This window comes from Schistocerca gregaria, chromosome 6, assembly GCF_023897955.1.
Source record: "Schistocerca gregaria isolate iqSchGreg1 chromosome 6, iqSchGreg1.2, whole genome shotgun sequence".
Lineage (NCBI taxonomy): Eukaryota > Metazoa > Arthropoda > Insecta > Orthoptera > Acrididae > Schistocerca > Schistocerca gregaria.
In genome coordinates, this window is record NC_064925.1 from 319,180,845 (window position 1) to 319,198,172 (window position 17,328).

Consider the following 17,328-nt stretch of genomic DNA (forward strand, 5'->3'; position numbering starts at 1 on the left):
TGCAGTGGATGGACATCACTGCTGTCTGCTGGCTGTGGGGATCCAATGGATGTTCAGCACATCCGAGTCCTCCAATCAGTCCTCACCAATGGTCAGTCCAGTTACTGCTCCCACTGATGTTGACCCCTCACCCAGGGTCAAGTGGAAGGTCGCCTCGGGGCCTGGCAGGCAGCGAAAGTCTTCCCAGGGGCCACATATAAGGCCTCCCTGGTTAGTCTGACAAACAAGTTTCAGTTGCTGTCTGTGGCTGACATAGTCCCTCAGCCAGATGCAGTCGCCTGTCCTGTTTCAGAAGCAACCTCTCAGCCTGCAATATGCAGGCAAGCATGGGGATGGGATTGTTGGTAGTTGGGAGCTCCAACGTTAGGCAAGTTATGGGGCCCTTTATGGACAAGGCTGCCAAGAAGGAAAAGAAAGCCAATGTGTGTGCCATGTAGAGTCATTCCAGACATGAAACGGGTCCTTCCGGATGCCATGAAGAGCATAGGGTGCAGCCAACTGTAGGTGGTAGCTTACGTCAGTGTCACTAATGTGTGTCGCTTTGGATCAGAAGAGATTCTCTCTGGTTTCGAGTGACTAACAGAAGTGGAAAGGGCTGCCAGTTTTGCTTGCAAGATGAAAGCAGAGCTCACATTTGCAACATTGTCGACAGGACCGATTGCGGACGTCTGGTATAGAGCCGAGCGGAGGGTCTGAATCAGAGCCTCAAACTGTTCTGTAACCGTGTAGGCTGCAAATTCCTTGACTTGTGCCATAGGATGGCTGTGTTTCGGGTTCGCTGAATAGGTCAGGGGGCGGCTACAAGGGTAGCAGGGGCTGTGTGGCGTGTACTGGGTGGTTTTTTTAGGTTAGTGTGTCTCGGGAAAACACAAAAAGGGCTTTATTCTCAAAGGATGGAGGCCGAACACAAGAAGAATGTAGATACAGGAACTATTGGTATAACAGTTGTAGATAGTCGTAGCTGTGTTGGGAAAGTACCAGAGCTCCAAGCGCTAATAGAAAGCACTGATGCTCATATCGCTACAGGCACGGAAAGCTGGCTAAAGACGGAGATAAGTTCAGCCGAAATTTTTGCGAAAAACCTACAGCGTTCCGAAAAAAAATAGGCTAAACACAATTGGTAGCGGCGTTTTTGTTGCAGTTAGAAGCAGTTTATCTTGTCGCAAAACTGGAGTAGATAGTTCCTGTGAGTTAGTATGAGCAAAGGTCATTCTTGCTAACCGGAATAAAATAATAATTGGATCCTTTTACTAACCTCCCAGTTCAGATGATACAGTTGCTGAAAGACTGAGTTTAATCTCAAATATGTATCCAACTCATACAATTAATTTACCACCAAATATGTTGGCGAAAATGCATGTTTAGTCTGGAGATACGCATAGAACATCGTCCGAAATTGTGCTAAATGCATTCTTTGATAATTGTTTCGATCGGTTAGTTCATGAGCCCACTCGAATAGTACAGGATTGTGGAAACACACTTGACCTCTTAGCAACAAACAATCCTGAGCAAATAACAAGCATCAAAACGGGTGCAGGGATTAGTGAACACGGGGTTGTCGTAGCGAGAATGAATATTGTGACGGCTAAATCTTCCAAAAATAAACGAAAAATATACGTATTCAAAAAAGCAGATAAAAGTTCTCTTGACGCCTTCCGGAGAGACAATCTCCACTCCTTCCAAATTAACAACAGAAGTGTAGACCAGATGTGGCTTGAATTCAAGGAAATAGTATTGGCAGCAACTGAGAGATTTATATCCAATAAACTAACAATCGTCGGAGATGATTCTCATGGTACACAAAAAGGGTCAGAACACAGTTGCAGAAACAACGAAAAAACATGCCAATTTAAAAGGACGCAATATCTCCCGGCGATCTTTTACAGAAGCTCGAAATTAAGCGCGGATTTAAGTACGAAATGGTTGTAACACTTTCCGCTACGAAACTTTGTCTCGAAACCTGGCAGAAAATCCAAAGATGTTCTGGTCGTATGTGAAGTATGCTAGCAGCAAGACAATTCATGTCTTCTGTGCGCGACAGCAATGTAAATACTATTGATGACAGTGGTTCCAAAACAGAGTTATTAAACACAGCCTTCCAAAATTCCTTCACCAGCATTCGAATCAAGAACATCTGCAAACGTAACGTAGAAACAGATATCCTCAGAGTAGTGGAGCGACTCAAAACACAACAAAAGCAGGTCTTCCGGTCCAGACTGAATACCAGTTAGGTACCTTTCAGAGTATGCTGATAAAATAGCTCCATACATAACAGTCATATACAACCGTTCGCTTGACGAAAGATCCGTTGCCAGAGACCGGAATGCTGCACAGTTCACACCAATATTCAAGAAAGGTGTAGGAGTAATCCACTAAATTACAGGCCCATATCATTAACGTCGATATTCAGCAGGTTTTGGAACGCATATGGTGTTCGAACATTATGCATTATCTCTCGAAGAGAGCGTTCTATCGACACACAGTCTTTTGACACGTCGTTCTTGTGATACACAACTAGCTCTTTACTCACACGAATTGTTGAGTAATATTGACACTGGATTTCAAATTGATTCCGTATTTCTAGATTTCCAGAAGGCTTTTGCCACTGTACCACACAAGCGGTTTCGATTTAGGTTCACTTACGTCACGAAGACGTAGCATTACGTCACTTACACAGGGTTCTCCTCACCTAGCGTGAGATGAATGCTGCCCATGGAATATCGTCTGTTATGTGACTGGATTCGTTATTTCCTGTCAGCGAAGTTCGTAGTAACTCACGGAAAGCCATTGAGTAAAACAAGTGATTTCTGGCGTTCCCCGAGATAGTGTTACAGGCCCTTTGCTGCTCCTTATCTACACTAGTGCTCATTAAAATTGCTACATCACGAAGATGACGTGCTACAGACGCGAAATTTAGCCGACGGGAAGAAGATGCTGTGATATGCAAAAGTTTAGCTTTTCAGAGCATTCACACATGGCTGGCGCCGGTGGCGACACCTACAACGTGCTGACATGAGGAAAGTTTCCAACCGATTTCTCACGCACAAACAGCAGTTGACCGGCGTTGCCTGGTGAAACGTTGTGATGCCTCGTGTAAGGAGGAGAAATGCGTACCATCACGTTTTCGTCTTTGATAAAGGTTGGATTGTAGCCTATCGCGATTGCGGTTTATTGTATCGTGACATTGCTGCTCGCGTTGGTCGAGATCCAATTACTGTTAGCAGAATATGGAATCGGTGGGTTCGGGAGGGTAATAGGGAACCCCGTGCTGGGTCCCAATGGCCTCGTATCACTAGCAGTCGAGATAACAGGCATCTTATCCCCATGGCTGTAACGGATCGTGCAGCCACGTCTCGATCCCTGAGTCAACAGATGGGGACGTTTGCAAGACAACAACCATCTGAACGAATAGTTCGACGACGTTTACAGCAGCATGGACTATCAGCTCGGAGACGATGGCTGCGGTTACCCTTGACGCTGCATCACAGACAGGAGCGCTTACGATGGTGTACTCAACGACGAACCTGGGTGCACGAATGGCAAAACGTCATTTTTTCGGATGAATTAAGGTTCTGCTTACAGCATCGTGATGGTCGCATCCGTGTTTGGCGACATCGCGATGAACGTACATTGGGAACGTGTGTTCGTCATCGCCATACTGGCGTATCACCCGGCGTGATGGTATGGAGTGCCATTGGTTACACGTCTCGGTCAGCTCTTGTTCGCATTGACGGCACTTTGAACAGTGGACGTTACATTTCAGATGTATTATGACCCATGACTCTACCCTTCAAAAAATGTGTGAAATCATATGGGACTTAACTGCTAAGGTCATCAGTCACTAATCTTACACACTACATAAACTAAATTATCCAAAGGACAAACACACACACCCATGCCCGGGGGAGGACTCAAACCTCCGCCGAGACCAGCCACACAGTCCATAACTACAACGCCCCAGACCGCTCGGCTAATCCCACGCGGCCTACCCTTCATTCGATCCCTGCGAGACCCTACATTTCAGCAGGATAATGCACGACCGCATGTTGCAGGTCCTTTCTGGATACAGAAAATGTCTGACTGCTGCCCTGGTCAGCACATTCTCCAGATCTCTCACCAACTGAAAACATCTGGTCAATGGTGGCCGAGCAACTGGCTTGTCACAATACGCCAGTCACTACTCTTGATGAACTGTGGTATCGTGTTGAAGCTGCATGGACAGCTGTAGCTGTACACACCGTCCAAGCTCTGTTTGACTCAATGCCCAGGCGTATCAAGGCCGTTATTATGGCCAGAGGTGGTTGTTCTGGGTACTGGTTTCTCAGGATCTATGCACCCAAATTACGTGAAAATGTTATCACATGTCAGTTCTAGTATAATATATTTGTCCAATGAATACCCGTTTATCATCTGCATTTCTTCTTGGTGTAGCAATTTTAATGGCCAGTAGTGTATATGAACAATTTAGGAGACAATCTGAGCAGCTGTCTTACGTTGTTTGTAGACTATTAAAGTCATCAGAAGATCAAAACAAATTGCAAAACGATTTAGGAAAGACATCTGCATGGTGCAAAAACTGGCACTCGACCATAAATAAAGAAAAGTGTGAGGTCATTGACATGATCACTGAAAGGAATCCGTCAAACTTTGGTGACACAATAAATCAGTCAAATCTAAAGGTCGTAAATTCAACTAAATACCTAGGAATTACAGTTACAAACAACTTAAATTGGAAGGAACACACAGAAAATGTTGTGGGGAATGCTAACCAAAGACTGCGCTTTATTGGCAGAACACTTAGAAAATGTAGCATATCTACTAAAGAGACTGCATATATTACACATGTCCATCCTATTTTAGAATACCGTTGCGCAGTGTGGGATCCTTAGCGGATAGGATTGACGGAGTATATAAAGAAAGTTCAAATAAGGGCAGCACGTTTTGTATTATCGCGAAATAGGCGAGAGAGTGCCATTGAAATGATACAGGATTGGGGTGGATATCAGTAAAACAAAGGCATTTCTCGTTGCGGCCGAATCTTCTCATGAAATTTCAATCACCCATTTTCTCCTCCGAATACGAAAATATTTTGTTGACACCGATCTACATAAAGAGAAACGATCATCAATATAAAATTAGGGAAATCATAGCTCGCATGGAAAGATATAGCCGTTCGTTTTTTCCGCGCTCTGTACAAGATTGGAATAATAGAGAGTTATTGTGAAGGTGGTTCGATGAACCATCTACCAGGCACTTAAATGTGATTTCCAGAGTATCCATGTAGATGTAGATGTAGACATAGTATTATTCAGATCAATGTTGTGTGTGAAGATCACGTGAAGCTTTACTCTGCCTTTTTGAATATATTCTTCACTTTTAAGATCGTTGTTTTGGAATATCATTTCTTAGGAATAGATGCTTTCCCCTTCCCACTGTTTGTCATTACACACTACCACATTGGACAATGTGGTATGCAACAGCTTGAATATTTATTTAAAAATTTAAATCTCGTTTAGCCACTACCTGTTTGTTGTTTGCTGCTACAATTTTGAGAAATCTGCCAAAATGTTGTCAAGATTTGAGGTACGTGGAAACTTTGATTACGGGCAGATAATTGTTTTATTTCAGTTGCAGCTTTAATATAGAGGCAAGTTACATTCAAACCAGTTACAGTTTAGTTCAAATTAAGTGCGGTTTAGTCAGAGGTTAGCACTCGAGTTTAAATTGGATATGAGTTTGTGCATATATAGTTTTTGTAATATGTAGTGTTTATAGAGTGGGAGGTACGGTTGGGATAAATTCCAGATAGAAACACATATAGTGGGGAGGTTACAGGGTTTGTTGAATAAACCATTTAGCAGTACATCAGGATAACAGTACCTGCAGGGAGAGGTCATCCAGTGGTTAAGAAATTGCTTTGTATTAAGGAGAACTGGGATTCAAATCCTTCTCTGCCCATCCTGCTTTAAATATTCTCATTTCCTGAAATTGTTTAAGAGGCTAGGCTGATTCGTAGCTGCCCTGTGGTCTCTCCAATCCTTATTCCTTTTAAGTTTGAGCTCAGTTTCTGGTCCTAAGTGTAACCTGGATCTCAGGATCTGTGTAAGGGTGGGAGCAGAGGGTGCGGTAGAGGTAGTTCGTGTTAATTTTGTGTTAAATGACAAAATATTTGTGAGTTTTTACAACAAGTAGCTCTTGGTACATTTCTTAGTATTCAGTACTCATTCTGTGGTCTGACTTTTTTCAGACATAATGAACTAATATGTCTGTCTATTTGACACAGTAGGATGCAAGTTCAATTTATAAGTACTTTCTTCTTGAGGTAGTAGGCAGCTCCCCTGCTCTGCTACTCACTGAGTACATCCCTTTTTCTGATGACGCTAAACTGCAATTGTCCTTAATTTGTTGGCTTTTGGTTTCTGTTTATATCCAATGTGGTTTTCTATTTGTTTATTTTCTTGTTTCAGAATTATAATTTTTTGTGTTATTCTTAACATATTGTGTGAATATGATGCCCACATTTTCTAAGCACTTAAAAACATGATAGTTTATATCCTGAATCTGTGCAACCAGTTTCAATCCTTAGACCATCATCAGATGTCCTGTGTGCCAAGGGGGAGAATACACGGAAAGCAGTTCATGTTGAATCCATGATAAAAAAATTATGTCATCGGCAACATACAGTTAATCTATGGTATCTCACTGAAATATAAAAGAAATAGATGTGATCAGATCTTAAGGAGATGTGTTTAGCTCCATTTCTAAGGTACAATCTTTTAAGTTTATAAACTCTTTCCTCCTTTACATAGGTAAGGCCCTACGTGAGGCATTGCAGGGTTTGCCAGAATAGCATAAGAAATATATAAGAGAGAAAAATTTTCAAGTTTTCTTACATTTATTTAGTTTAATTACATTTACTTTTAGTATCTGTCTATGACTTTTTATATAGAATATTTAGATATAAGAAAACATCAACAGAACATAACATTTTTGTAGCACACGTAATCTTACACTTCACAGAAGATCAGAATCACAACATTGAAACTAAAGTATCTTTGGACATTTAGAAAGACATTAATCTGATGGAGTACATTTTATTTTCAGCATATCAACATGAATAATTTAATATTCATACATACTGAGCACACCTAGATCTCATACTTCATTTATAAAACTCATTCTTTTTTATAATAGTACTGCAGTACACACAGTTCAGGAAAAAATGAGAATGTAGTAAATTATGATGTAATCTCTTGGCAATGAGGCCAATTCCCGTAATTGTCATGTAATGAAACACCTTCAGGCATATAACTTAAGAGGTAGAAAAAACAGGAACTTCATTACAGCAACCACATCTAAGCCACCAAACTCCAGTTCTTGTTAGCACTCCAGCCAAGTTGTGCAAAATGTTGATGAGTTCCTGCACATGAAACAAGTTAGCATCTTTCAAAGCAGCAAATGTGTCTGAAGTAGTGAAGAACATAAACTGAATCTAGCCTAAAATGTCATCCATGACAGCTCAACAAATGATTCTCCTTAGTCATATCTATACTTATTTTTCCTTACTATGATAAATACATAATTACTTATTTTATAGTTTATCTTTCTCAAATTACAGTAATGGATTCTATAAAATTACCAAACGGTGCAGCTATGAAAAGTATACAAATGAGATCTGTTTGTTGAAAATAAATCTACTTTAAATTAATTTCTTTTGTTTGTTTCATTTTAATGTAACATAATTTGTCAAACTTTATAATTTCAACAATGTTTCATTTTTATTTGTTGGAATACCTATCTGTGATCTCAGACAAGAAGCAAGTTTGAGTAATTCACTTTCATTAAATTCAGTTAAAATTGTATTTTGATTGATTAGATATAATTGGTTGTTACTTAAAGAGCTTCCATTACCATTTAAATATATGTGGTGAAAATATTATGATACAAAAGGTATATAGTGGCAAGGTAATACTGTGATCCTTTTCACAGGATGACTCAAGTGAAGAACTTGGCTAAACATACACATTTTAAATATGAATGAAAGACACTGTCTATTCCCTCTCTTCTTCATTAAAGTTGAAGATATTTTCATCAATGGAGGGTGTCCACTGAACTAGGCTAGAACTCTGGTAAGCAGTGACAACTTGTTTTACAATTTTTGATGATTAATGCTAATGTTAACCAGAAAATGTTTCTATGCACATTTTAATACATAGTTAACTGGAAAGTTCTTTTGATCTTGGTCCAGTACTTAGGTGACAAAGGAGATTTTCAAGCTGTTGCCACCACTGAACAGCTGTTATGAGCAACATCGAAAATCTGCATTTCACTAAGTCAGCAGACTAAACTGAATAAATACAACCATTTACTGGGCATCTGGCATAAGCAGATGTGGTCTCCTCCAACAAACAGTCGATGCTGCTGCCTTCACATTTCATTGTAAAACAATGCTAAGGACTGCATCACACTCAGTCAAATTTGCAGTCCCTTCCATGTGTGATACTCACACAGTAGGTGCCCGTCACTCTGAAAAGAGAATTGAGAAACTGGTTTTTATAAACATATTGGAAACATCCAGATATCAATTTACATATACTAGAATTTTTAATTCCCAGATTTACAAGAGTTACAGACAAGTAAATTTTCTGCACGTTTAACTGCTATGTATTTCATTCATGAGTTTAGGGCTCCATTTTGTAACATAACATTACACTAACATGTGATATGGGTTGTTCCTGTTCTCTCATTCTTGTCAATTGCAAATTAGTGGACAATTTTTCCCTGGGCTGCTAACATGTTTTGGATCACTTGGTGGGAGACATTGATGTAATCTGTCCATTGGCAGCTAACTTGGCACTTTCCTGGAGGAGGAGGATGTATTCCAAGAAGAAGATTTCTCTTTTTTCATTCTCATCGTCCCATAAACATCCCAAACAACACAAACACTTCATTAAATTTGTAAAGTAGGTTCTGCACTCATCCATAGATTTACATCTGTGACTGCAGCACATAAAGTTTGAAGACAGACCAACACAAATCACCTACATTAAGATATTGTCCAGATGGCAATGTAGAAACACTGTACTGTTCTTAATTTTCAGTCAAAAAGACACTGACTTAGATTTATATTTATTCCTTACTTCAATAACATAATGGTGAGCCTCAAACTAAATAGTTTCATGGTTGATTTGGCATTACAGAACTAACGTTAAAGGTCAGTGTCAAAACGTTGTAATAGTATAATATTCCATACTAGTAATTTGAAAGGTTGTGCCCCCACTCTCAGAAGAACACAGTTACTCTGGTAACATAAAGATTATCTCTATAATGGATCTGTGGAGACCAAGGTTTCCTTGTACCAAATCTTTTCATTTTTCAAATAACTCTGATCTATTTCTGAAATTTTTGTTGCTAAGCCAACATAAGTTTTTGTCTATAGTATTTCATATGATGTGAAATGCGAAGAGAACTAATTTTTGCAAGTGTGTATAGCTATGTCATATTGGTTTTTAATGTGAAAATATTATTTATAAATACTTAAAGTTCATATACAGTAAAATTTCAGTTCTTATGTTTGTGAATTTTAAAGAAATAGCCAAATATTGTTGAGAGTGTATATAACAACTGATACCCTCCTTGTTTCAGTCTCACTCCCTCCTTCCCTCTCCACTCCCCCTTCTCTCTTTCTGCCTCTGCAGAGACACACCTTCCTATGAAATGCACACTATAGCCTGTTGACATGTAAGGTCCAGACAATGAAGAAAGTGTGCCAGTTTTTTTTGCACTTTATATTTTAGTTTGTGAAACAACTCTTCTATACTGTTGAACTTAACAAGGAAAGAGGCAGATCACAGAAAGCGAGCTCTGCTAATGAAGCTATAAATATCTGTATGTCTAATGTTATAATTTTCACAAGGCTTTAGCCTGCCTTGAACCTAGAGAAATCGTACAGTGCCCAGATTGCCATTACAGCCTCTGAGGAACCAAGAATTCAGAACCCATTTGTATATAAAAGTTCACAATTCAGCAATTAAATGACTGGAGCAAACAGGATTTCCTCTGATGCTTGCTCCAGAAATATACGATTCCAGTAACAAGGAGGAGCAACATGGTACCTTGAAACTCAAGGCAGTAAAACAAAATGTGGGGTACATTATATTTGTGATGTCAGCTCAATGTTAGCAGAGAAATCAGAGCTATGTTTAAAGGACTATTCTCAAAATGACATTACTGCATTGAAGTTCTTCTCTGTTGTATAATGTGAAATGGAGAGAACATTTTAAGTTAAAAAAATACTATTGCAAACAAAAGAGAGGCTTTTATTTTGGTTAATTTGAAAAATATTTACTTGCATATTGTAATGGACAGATAGCCATTAAAATTGAAATGTTACACACTGCCGGAAAAGAAAATGAAACACCTGAAAGGATTGTGCTCAGTCATTGGAGATCAGATGGCGCTAGAGGCCTGTCTGCGTGAATTTTGTTTGACTCAGCAGGCAATAACTGTGCTGGGTTTAGAGGTGAGCAGTGTTTCCAACATTCATTATTGGTTACGACCATGCCCTCCAGATGAATATACATTCCAGCTGAACAACTTTACCCATTTGAATGGGGATGCCTTGTGGACCTGTGGTAAGCTAGATGGAGGTATCGACAGATTGCTGCACATGAAGGATATAATGGACTGGTGGTGAGCTGCTGCTTTCAACAGTAGTCTATGGAAAATATCCACATCTTTAGATCACATTCTGGAAGTCTTATGTTGTATATACACACACATCAAGAGCTACTCATCCTGCAAGCAGCAGTGGCCATCTGAACATCATCCAGGCATGAAATTAGGCACGCATTGCAGCTGCTGCGTCATCAGGGACCATTGGGAACTGTCTGCTTGCAGCAAGATTAAGATCATATGTGCATGGTACTGCCAAGCATGGCTACCCTATTGTGTGAAAGAATTGACTGAATAATGGAATGGTACTCTGTTGTCTTCTGTGATAAGAGAAGTTTCTGTCTGTCTGTGAGTGATGGATGTACATGTGTATGGCGTAGACCAGGTGAGCTGCATCTTCAAGAATACATCCACCCACAACAGTGACGACACACAATCCCACTCTTGGCTTCATGGTGTGTGTGTGTGGGGGGGGGGGGGGGTGAGTCATTTAGAACTTGTAGTCACATTTGGTGTTTCAGCAGAGTAAAATAACCAGCGCCTGCTACATTGCACAGGTTGTTATCCTCATGTTACTGCCATTTCTTCGACTGGATGGTGATGTGCTCTTTCAGGACGACAACGCAGTCCACATATGGCTGCTGCAACGCAATGTGCTCTTTGCACCGTATGGCAAATGCTCTGGCTTATAAGATCAACAGATCTGCCACCAATTGAATATGCATGGGACATGGTGAAGCAGGAATTTACTCGTTGTCCATAGCCTACAAGAACCATAGTCGAATTGCAACAAAAGATGCAAGATACTTGGAACAGTCTCCTGCAGGATATAGTTCCGCATCTTTATGATCTTTTTTATGTGAGAGTACAAGCCTGTGCTGTCGCCAGAGAGAGGTACAATGTGTACTCATGTGACTGCTTTGGCACTGTTAACTGTTGTATATTAGTTTCGTTTGGTCTGAATTTTCAATTGTGATGTAGACAACGGCCTTGCTGCAGTGTCAACACTGGTTCTTGTCAGACCACCGAAGTTTAAGTGTTATTGGGCTTTGTTAGCACTAGGATGGGTAACCATCTAGGTCTGCCAAGCCCCGTTGGAAAGCAGGTTGCATTCACCCCTTTTGAGGCCAATTGAGAAGCTACTTGCATTTGAAGTAGCAGCTCCGTCATGAAAAGTGACAACAGTCATGAGAGCAATGTGCTGGCCACATGCCCTTTCATATCTGCATCCAGTAACACCTATCGGCTGAGGACGACACAGAATTGGTCAGAACCTTTGGACATTCTGATGTCTGCTTGGGCAGAGTACTATATTGAAGAACCTGCACCTCACTTGTCAATGAAACGACCTCATCCTTGAGGGTGTTGCATTTTTTCAGCAGTATATAAGTGACATACAACAAATATCAAACTGGCATGAAGGCCATGTCAGTATATGCTTGGATATGCAAGGGCTATTTGGAAAGTAAGGTCCAATCGAGTGTGAAATGGAAACCACAATGAGAACCTGATGAAAGTTTGCACATACCTGTTGCACAATGTCTCTAGTATGCCCGTCGATCACGGCACATTGCTCTTTACATTTCTGAGCGCACAGTGAGCAGTTAAATATGTCTAGAAAATAATGTATTCTGTTACATATGAGGACCTGGTGAGAAATTTCGCCTTATGTCATGGAGCCTACATAACATAACTGTCATGCATTGCTTTCTTCATGACAGCTCTCAGCTGGACTCTACAGAGGCAATGAAGAAGTTCCCGAGTGTTCTCAGTGGGAAGTGTTTCTTCACCCACAATACAGCCCATAATCGGGTAGCCCTTAGTTTCACATGAACCGCTCGCTATGAAGACAACAGTTGGCTGTAGACCAGAGTAGAGAATTGGCGGACGGCACAGGCAGCTGTCTTCTATGACGAGGGGATTGGAAAGTTGGTACAATGCTATGACCAGTTGCTAAGTCGGAGTGGCGACTATGTAAAGAAGTAGCTGGAAGGTGTAGCTAACTGTTGCAAATAAAATATTTTTGCTTTTCACAGTGACTTCCATTTCGCGACCAATTGGACCCTACTTTCCGAATGACTCTCGTACAAACGATTAGCATTTCACTGCAACCACACAAAGGAAGTAGAACTAACGCATCTACACCCTTCATAAGGAAAGATTTTGTAGCCGTTTTCTCGTTTAGAAATCGTGTTTGAATGTTGTCCGCTCGTGAGAAGGTCGTGCTATACTTGATGTAAGAAGAAGCAATGTCTACGAACAGGGGCAAGGTCAGGATCGCAGCCTATCGAGATGGCGTTTTCTTGCTATAAAGTGTTGCTGCTTGCATTTGTCGGGATCCCTCGACTGTCATTTGAATACAAATAATTCAGGAAGGCCATATTCAATGCCATGCTGGATCTCAACGTCCCCAAGCGACTAGTACCTTTAAGACAGACTGTTGACTTAACCGGGCAGGACTGTATAGCCATGTCACGTATCTCGTGTGTGCAAATGGGTTTGTTTGCAAACAAGACAAGTATCCCACCAAAAGTATGATGGCCTCTGAAGCACCACAGGCAGTCACTTGCTGCACTTCCCTTGAGACGGCATTAGAGAGGGCGTGCCGACAGTGGTGCGACCAAGGCAATGCTGCTTACAGGAGTGGCACCACATCGTATATTTCATACAAGTCCCAGATCTGCATACAGTATCACTATGGATGTGTTCACAGAAGGCTCCGCTGTGAATGAACCTTATCAGGGCAGTTTCATCATTGTCCCCCCCACCCCCACCCCCATGAACCATGGACCTTGCCGTTGGTGTGGAGGCTTGCGTGCCTCAGCGATACAGATAGCCGTACCGTAGGTGCAACCACAACGGAGGGGCATCTGTTGAGAGGCCAGCCTGACAAACGTGTGGTTCTTGAAGAGGGGCAGCAGCCTTTTCAGTAGTTGCAGGGGCAACAGTCTGGATGATTGACTGATCTGGCATTGTAACACTAACCAAAACGGCCTTGCTGTGCTGATACTGCGAACGGCTGAAAGTAAGGAAAACTACGGCGATAATTTTTCCCGAGTGGATGCAGCTTTACGGTATGGTTGAATGATGATGGCGTCCTCTTGGGTAAAACATTTCAGAGGTAAAATAGTCCCCCATTCGGATCTCCGGGCGAGGAATGCTCAAGAGGATGCCGTTATCAGGAGAAAGAAAACTGGCGTTCTACGTATCGGAGCGTGGAATGTCAGTTCACTTAATCGGGCAGGTAGGTTAGAAAATTTAAAAAGGGAAATGGATAGGTTAAAGTTAGATATAGTGGGAATTAGTGAAGTTCGGTGGCAGGAGGAACAAGACTTCTGGTCAGGTGACTACAGGGTTATAAACACAAAATGAAATAGGGGTAATGCAGGAGTAGGTTTAATAATGAATAGGAAAATAGGAATGCGGGTAAGCTACTACAAACAGCATAGTGAACGCATTATTGTGGCCAAGATAGATACGAAGCCCACGGCTGCCACAGTAGTACAAGTTTATATGCCTACAAGCACTGCATATGACGAAGAAATGTATGATGAAATAAAAGAAATTATTCAGATAGTGAAGGGAGACGAAAATTTAATAGTCATGGGTGACTGGAATTCGAGTGTAGGAAAAGGGAGAGAAGGAAACGTAGTAGGTAAATATGGATTGGGGGTGAGAAACGAAAGAGGAAGCCACCTGGTAGAATTTTGCACAGAGCACAACCTAATCATAGCTAACACTTGGTTCAAGAATCATAAAAGAAGATTGTATACATGGAAGAAGCCTGGAGATACTCACAGGTTTCAGATAGATTATATAATGGTAAGACAGAGATTTAGGAACCAGGTTTTAAATTGTAAGACATTTCCAGGGGCAGATGTGGACTCTGACCACAGTTTATTGGTTATGAACTGTAGAATGCAAAAATGTGGTAATTTAAGGAGATGGGACCTGGATAAACTAAAAGAACCAGAGGTTGTACAGAGTTTCAGGGAGAGCATAAGGGAACACTTGACAAGAATGGAGGAAAGAAATACAGTAGAAGAAGAATGGGTAGCTTTGAGGGATGAAGTGGTGAAAGCAGCAGAGGATCAAGTAGGTAAGAAGAAGAGGACTAGTAGAAATCCTTGGGTAACAAATTTAATTGATGAAAGGAGAAAATATAAAATGAAGTAGGCAAAAAGGAATACAAACGTCTCAAAAACGAGATCGACAGGATGTGCAAAATAGCTAATCAGGCATGGCTAGAGGACAAATGTAAGGATTTAGAGGCTTATCTCACTAGGTGTAAGATAGATACTGCCTACACGAAAATTCAAGGGACCTTTGGAGAAAAGAGAACTACTTGTATGAATATCAAGAGCTCAGATGGAAAACCAGTTTTAAGTAAGGAAGGAAAAGCAGGAAGGTAGAAGAAGTATACAGAGGGTCACACAAGGGCGATGTACTTGAGGACAATATTATGGAAATGGAAGAGGATGTAGATGAAGATGAAATAGGAGATATGATACTGCGTGAGAGTTTGACAGAGCACTGAAGGACATGAGTCGAAACAAAGCTCCGGGAGTAGACAACATTCCATTAGAACTACTGACAGCCTTGGGAGAGCCAGTCCTGACAAAACTCTACCATCTGGTGAGCAAAATGTATGAGACAGGCGAAATATCCTCAGACTTCAAGAAGAATATAATAATTCCAATCCCAAAGAAAGCAGGTGTTCACAGATGTGAACATTACCGAACTATCAGTTTAATAAGCCACAGCTGCAAAATACTAACAAGAATTCTTTACAGACGAATGGAAAAACTAGTAGAAGCCGACCTCGGGGAAGATCAGTTTGGATTCCGTAGAAATAACGGAACACGTGAGGCAATACTGACCCTACGACTTATCTTAGAAGCTAGATTAAGGAAAGGCAAACCTACGTTCCTAGCATTTGTAAACTTAGAGAAAGCTTTTGACAATGTTGATTGGAATACTCTCTTTCAAATTCTGAATGTAGCAGGGGTAAAATACAGAGAGCGAAAGGCTATTTACAATTTGTACAGAAACCAGATTGCAGGTATAAGAGTCGATGGACATGAAAGGGAAGCAGTTGTTGGGAAGGGAGTGAGACAGGGTTCTAGCCTCTCCCCGATCTTATTCAATCCCTATATTGAGCAAGCAGAGAAGGAAACAAAAGAAAAATTCGGAGTAGGTATTAAAATCCATGGAGAAGAAATTAAAACTTTGAGGGCGCCGATGACATTGTAATTCTGTCAGAGACAGCAAAGGACTTGGAAGAGCAGTTGAATGGAATGGATAGTGTCTTGAAAGGAGGATATAAGATGACCATCAACAAAAGCAAAACAAAGATAATGGAATGGAGTCGAATTAAGTCGGTTGATGCTGAGAGAATTAGATTAGGAAATGAGACACTTAAAGTAGTAAAGGAGTTTTGCTATTTGGGGAGCAAAATAACTGATGATGGTCGAAGTAGAGAGGATATAAAATGTAGACCGGCAATGGCAAGGAAAGTGTTTCTGAAGAAGAGATATTTGTTAACATCGAGTATAGATTTAAGTGTCAAGAAGTTATTTCTGAAAGCATTTGTATGGAGTGTAGCCATGTATGGAAGTGAAACATGGACCATAAATAGTTTGGACAAGAAGAGAATAGAAGCGCTTTCGAAATGTGGTGCTACAGAAGAATGCTGAAGATTAGATGGGTAGATCACATAACTAATGAGGAAGTATTGAACAGGGTTGGGGAGAAGAGAAGTTTGTGGCACAACTTGACTGCAAGAAGGGACCAGTTGGTAGGACATGTTCTGAGGCATCAAGGAATCACCACTTTAGTATTAGAGGGCAGCGTGGAGGGTAAAAATCGTAGAGGGAGACTTAGAGATGAATACACTAAGCAGATTCAGAAGGATGTAGGTTGCAGTAGGTACCGGGAGATGAAGAAGCTTGCACAGGATAGTGTAGCATGGAGAGCTGCATCAAACCAGTCTCAGGACTGAAGACCACAACAACAACAACGTTCATCATTGTCATAGGGTCCCGCACATGGAGTGATGGTATGGGGAGTCACTGGGTACACAACAGTGCCTCCGGTTCATATAGACGATAATATGAACAGCAGGCATTGTATGTATAGGGTTTAAGGCTAGTAGCTGTGCACTAGTCGTTTCGTGCTTACCTACTTCGATACAGAGGGTGTTCAGCTGTTGCCCTGACCATCACTTTCCTTAGAACTTTCACCCATCGAAAACTTCTGTTCATTGGTTGCTGTGGCATTGGATGGCAACTACTTCCAAAACATCTCGATTTATGAACTCTGAAATAGAGTTGAAATAGCATAGAATGATGTACCCTTATCTGTCAACCAAACTCAGATCAATTCGATTTCCATTCAGGTTAGAGATAGCTGTTTCCAAATGTGGCAGCTATGTGCTTTAAATATCGCTCCCTATGCACCCCCATCTCACCAACAAATTTAATTGTTCGTTCTTCCTATTGTACCATATACATTGTATCAAGTAAAGTTCTGGTATTTGCTATACTTCTCTGGTGTTGTAATTTTAAAAGTTACTGATGTAAATACAACAAATACTTGTTAGTAAGGTGGAATCAGCACCATCTGTATAGCAAACTTAGCAAGGCGAAATTCGCA

General features: G+C 40.9%; 1 protein-coding gene across 1 annotated transcript in view; it reads right to left on the reverse strand.

Annotated features, from left to right (window-relative positions):
* Positions 1-7,080: 7,080 nt before the first annotated feature.
* LOC126278169 (phospholipase A1-like) overlaps positions 7,081-17,328 on the reverse strand; it is a 286,583-nt gene continuing 276,335 nt past the window's right edge. The window contains exon 6 of the mRNA XM_049978064.1: positions 7,081-8,526. Coding sequence (XP_049834021.1) covers positions 8,469-8,526 — 58 coding nt within the window. The 3' untranslated portion in view covers positions 7,081-8,468. The remainder of the gene's footprint in view (positions 8,527-17,328) is intronic.